The 5,077-nt window shown below is 38.2% G+C and overlaps 1 protein-coding gene across 1 annotated transcript; it reads right to left on the bottom strand.

Moving 5' to 3' along the window:
* Positions 1–3,235: 3,235 nt before the first annotated feature.
* On the bottom strand, positions 3,236–4,703 carry LOC309819801 (histone deacetylase 2-like; the record flags this gene model as incomplete). Its single annotated transcript, XM_082650280.1, is given in 2 exon segments — positions 3,236–3,283; positions 3,285–4,703. Coding segments are annotated over 2 exon segments (1,467 nt in total).
* Positions 4,704–5,077: the final 374 nt, after the last annotated feature.

Genomic DNA, 5,077 nt, shown 5'->3' with positions numbered 1-5,077 from the left:
TTCAACATCCACTATGTAACCACTTACTGTAATATTTTAAAAAGTGATATTTAGAAGGCTTGTGCCCATCAACATCCACTCTTGCAAATATGAGGCCATTCATACAAGGGAAAGAAAAAATAAATATGTATTAAAGTTCACTGATTCCACTTATAAACATCAGAATCTTGCATTGATTATGAGTGTTTCAGGATAGTGTGTCTTCCCTGCAAAGAATGGTGTTATTAGAAATAAAATAAGGATGAGAACATCCTCTAGTAAGAAACTCAGAATATAAAGCAATTCCCTCTTTTTTCCAAGGAGTGATTTTGGGGAAAACCTTGCTTGGCATTGGAGTGTACTCAGAGTTAATGATTTGCTCTCTGTTACCCCACAAAGATTGAACATCACTCTAAGTTTTCATTGCTGCTGAAAGGGTGAAAATAGATTACCAGCAGAAGTCAGAGTTCACAGGAAGAAATCTAATAGAAAGACAGCGTAAAGGACAGCGAACAGAAGACATTTGACTTTCTTTTGGCATGCAGTAGGGGAAAATTTACATACAGTGCAATTGTTTGCCCCCAGAGATAGGAACGTATGCACTGGATTACAGAGCCAATACCAAAAAGCTCCACATTTGGGGGCATGAAAAAGTAGTAGGACATAGCTGAGGAAGAGAGAGAGAAGGAAAGTAAGCAAGAAGGGCAGGGGTCTATTTAGTTGAATAACAATGCTGCTTACACCAGGGCATCCTCAAGATTCTGTCTTTGGGCTTTCAAGCATTGGGTTCTTGGAAACCATCCTGTCTTGACTCCCACCCCCATATGCACTCTCACTGTATTTAACATTGTGGCTGAGGCTGGTGTTCTAATCCTGGCTGGGCCCCCAGACTTTTGTATGGCCTTGGTGGCTCTTCTCATGTGTTCAGAATTGTTCATGATATTGATGCCTTCACAGGGATAGCAGCATTCCATCAGAATGACAGGCTTCCAGCTGTTGGCAGCAGCTTGCTAGCCTCCACGTTTGATATTAGAGACAAAGAAATTAAAGCATTCTTCTGGAGGATGGGTGGAGAGCCCTGGTTTTAAATTTCCCTTCCTTATCTACTTTGCAGGGTCTCAAAATGATGGCCCTCGAGGTACTTTCCACAGTCTGCTTACCTGGCTTAGTACACGCTGATACCTAAAACCCTGCTTTGTAATTTCCTCTTCCTAACTCTGTAGGCACTTTTCCTTCTAATTTTGGACAATCATTGGCATGATTTGGAAATTGCATTACTGCATATCTTTTAAAAAGAGTCAGTGTGGATAAATGACCTTTTCTATTATCTGTATTTTTCATTCCTTTCACAGTGCTCCATTGGCCAGAAATACTGACAGCCACATGGATTTAAACATGCCATGTATGGAGGGTCCTTAAAAAACTGAAAATAGAACTACCATATGACCCAGCAATCCCACTACTGGGCATATACCCTGAGAAAACCATAATTCAAAAAGAGACATGTACCACAATGTTCATTCAGCACTATTTACAATAGCCAGGACATGGAAGCAACCTAAGTGTCCATCGACAGATGAATGGATAAAGAAGATGTGGCACATATATACAATGGGATATTACTCAGCCGTATAAAGAAATGAAATTGAGTTATTTGTAGTGAGGTGGATGGACTAAAGTCTGTCATACAGAGTGAAGTAGAGAAAAACAAATATCATATGCTAACACTTATATATGGAATCTAAAAAAAAAATGATTCTGATGAACCTAGGGGCAGGACAGGAATAAAGATTCAGGCATAGAGAATGGACTTGAGGACACTGAATTACAAAAGTTTCTTCACGTATTTTAAAATTTAATTATTTGTGGGTTTTACCTGTTGTCATTATTTTCTCCCAGTCTGCCACTTTATTGATAAAGCTAACAGCCTGCCACTTCTGTTAGCTTTATCAATAAAGGTTTCCTTCGTTTGTAATGTGTTCCAATACGTGATATATCTTCTTTTTTGATTTTGCCTTAACTCTTTGAAAATTCTTATTTTTCTACATAAATTTTGGAATTGTTTTTCATGTTAAAAATTTCACTCTGGGATTTTGATTGTAATTGCATTGAATTTAGAAACTAATCAAGGAAAACTTAATTCGATGATGTCAGAGCAAGGTGTTAATCTATATGTTATTTAATGTTTCATTTGTTTAAGTTTTCTGATTTGTGCTTTAATAGTTTAAAATTTATTCTCTATAAAGATGTTCTTTCTTTGGTTGATATCTACATATTTTATAGTTTTTGTTGCTACCATTAATAGTATCTTACATTCTATTATGTTGCCTATCGAGTTATTGCCTATTCATAGGAACACTATTAAATTTTACACATTGTTTTTATACCTAACAAACTTGCTGAACTCCCTTTTAATTTTAGCAGTTTACTGATTTCTTAGGTTTTCTGTGCATTTGATCATGATATTTTTAACTGGAAATAATAACAATTTGGTCTCCTTCCTTCATGTTCTTAATGCAGTGACCAGGACTTCCTGTACTCTGTTAAAGAATGGCAATGATACCAAGTCATTCATGTCTTGTTCTTGACCTTAAGGAAATTGCAGCTAAACTTTTAAATTAAACTTGACGATTGCAGTAGATGCTTGGTAGAAAGCTCTTATCAGGTTAAAGAAGCTTCACTCTATTCCTAGTTTTCTAAGAGTTTATTAAAAAAAAACATAGATATTGAATTTTATCCAGTGCTTTTTCTGCTTTTGTTGAGATACTCATGTAATTTTGCTTCTTTAGTTCATTAATGTGATGAATTATTTTAATAGTTTTATATTTTCACTTCTTAAACCATTTTTCTTAAATGGGCCCTATTTGATCATGCTTTAATTTCATCATTGAATTCTTAGTATTTATTTATTATTATTATTATTATTTTACCAAGTACAATTTTTTAATAAAGATAATTACAAAAGATGGAAAAATCAGCTCAGAACGGCCAATTACTTCTTGAATAGAGCAGTTTTTTGACATAATAACACATCAGTTTTAAATACTATCACATAAAGCATGGTGGAGAAAAGAAATTCTGCTTCATAATTAGAAAACTCACAGTAAAACTTGCCAAGAAAAACAAAACCAAAAAAGCCATTTTGAAAATAAATACAGTCCATGACAAAGTAGTATAAAATGAAGCCAGAAGTCTTCAAAAAGAAAACATTTTTCTTCCCAATATTTTCTCACTGAAAGTGATGAGACTCTCAAATTCAGGAGTTGCTGAGCTCTTCTGATTTGGCTCCTTTGGTATCTGTTTTTTTCACCACTACTGTCCTTGGACTTATCTTCTTTAACATCTGTTTTTTTGTCCTCCGTTTCCTTCTTGTCTTCTTCAATTCTAGCTTTCTTTGCTCCTTTCTTATGATCAGCCACATTTCTGCGACCTCCCTCTCCTTCGTCCTCAGAATCTGAGAATTCTTCATCACAAGCTATCCGTTTGTCTGATGCCCGAATAGAAATTCTCTTGTCTGGATCTTCTCCATCTTCATCTCCACTGTCTTCATGAACTGCATCTTCTGGAATAGCTTGCATTTGCACGCCAGCTGCATGTGGCAACATGCGTAAATTTTCAGATAAACGCTGTTTTATCTTTTCCGTATATTCTGGAGTGTTCTGGTTTGTCACGTTTGAAGGACTAATATGCAGTTTGAAGTCTGGTCCAAAATTCTCAAAGTAATCATTATATGGCAGTTCACTGGGAATCTCACAATCAAGGGCAACAGCAGTCTCATATGTCCAACATCGAGCAACATTGCGGATTGTGTATCCACCTCCCGCAAGCAGCAGTAATGGTAAATTGAAAGTTTTTACAACTTCTGCACATTTAGCATGACCTTTGACTGTCAAATTGAAGCAACCAAGCCTATCACCGGATAGTGAGTCTGCACCACACTGTAGCACCACAGCAGTAGGTTGATACATCTCCATCACTTTTGAGATAATAGGCTTAAATATCTGCCCATATGATTCATCATCTATACCATCTCTCACTGGAAAATTGACAGCATAGTATTTGCCTTTTCCTGCACCAATATCCCTCAAGTCTCCCGTTCCAGGAAAGTATTCCCCATATTTGTGGAATGATACAGTCATTACACGATCTGTTGTATAAAAAGCTTCTTCAACACCATCACCATGATGGATATCAATATCAATATATAAGACTCTCTGATGATACTTTAGTAATTCAAGGATGGCAAGCACAATATCATTAACACAACAGAATCCTGATGCTTCTGATTTCTTAGCATGATGTAATCCTGCAGCCCAGTTAACAGCCATATCAGTTTGTTGTCGGTTCAACTTCACAGCCCCAGCAACTGAACCACCAGATGAAAGCTGACAAAACTCAAAGAGCCCATCAAACACTGGACAATCCTCTCCATCATTAAATCTCTGCATCTGCTTGCTATACTCGAACGTGTTATCTGGTCTTATTGAACGTAGAAATTTGATGTACTCATTGCTGTGGTATTTTGTCATTTCTTCAGCAGTGGCTTTATGGGGACTATATATTTCCATTTTTCTATGCAAGCCATAATTCAGCAGCAAGTTATGGGTCATGCGGATCCTATGAGGTTTCATGGGATGACCCTGTCCGTAATAATAATTTCCAATATCACCATCGTAGTAGTAGTAGCAGGCTTTCTTCTTGCTGCCTCCCTGACTGTACGCCATGGGCTACCCGGCCACCACCGCCTCCGGCTCCTCCTCTGCCTGCTGCTGCTGCTGCTGCTGCTGCTGCTGCTGCTGCCGCCGCAGCTCGCTCGGCGGGAAGAGAAGAGGGCTGGGGCGAAGGTGGGGGGGTGGCAGTGCCGCGGGGAAAGGCAGGCTGGAGGGCCGGAGGGAGGAGAGGAGGGGAGTGCTGGGAGGGCTCAGTACCGCCCGGCTGAGTGGCCGAGAGCACTTATTATTATTTTTTTAACATCTTTATTGGAGTATAATTGCTTTACAATGGTGTGTTAGTTTCTACTATATAACAAAGTGAATCAGCTATACATATACATATGTTCCCATATCTCTTCCCTCTTGCATCTCCCTCCCTCCCACAC

This window comes from Grampus griseus (genome assembly GCF_964374135.1).
Source record: "Grampus griseus genome assembly, chromosome: 3".
NCBI lineage: Eukaryota > Metazoa > Chordata > Mammalia > Artiodactyla > Delphinidae > Grampus > Grampus griseus.
The sequence above is the reverse complement of the archived record's forward strand: the minus strand, read 5'-3'. Positions and strand labels throughout refer to the sequence as shown.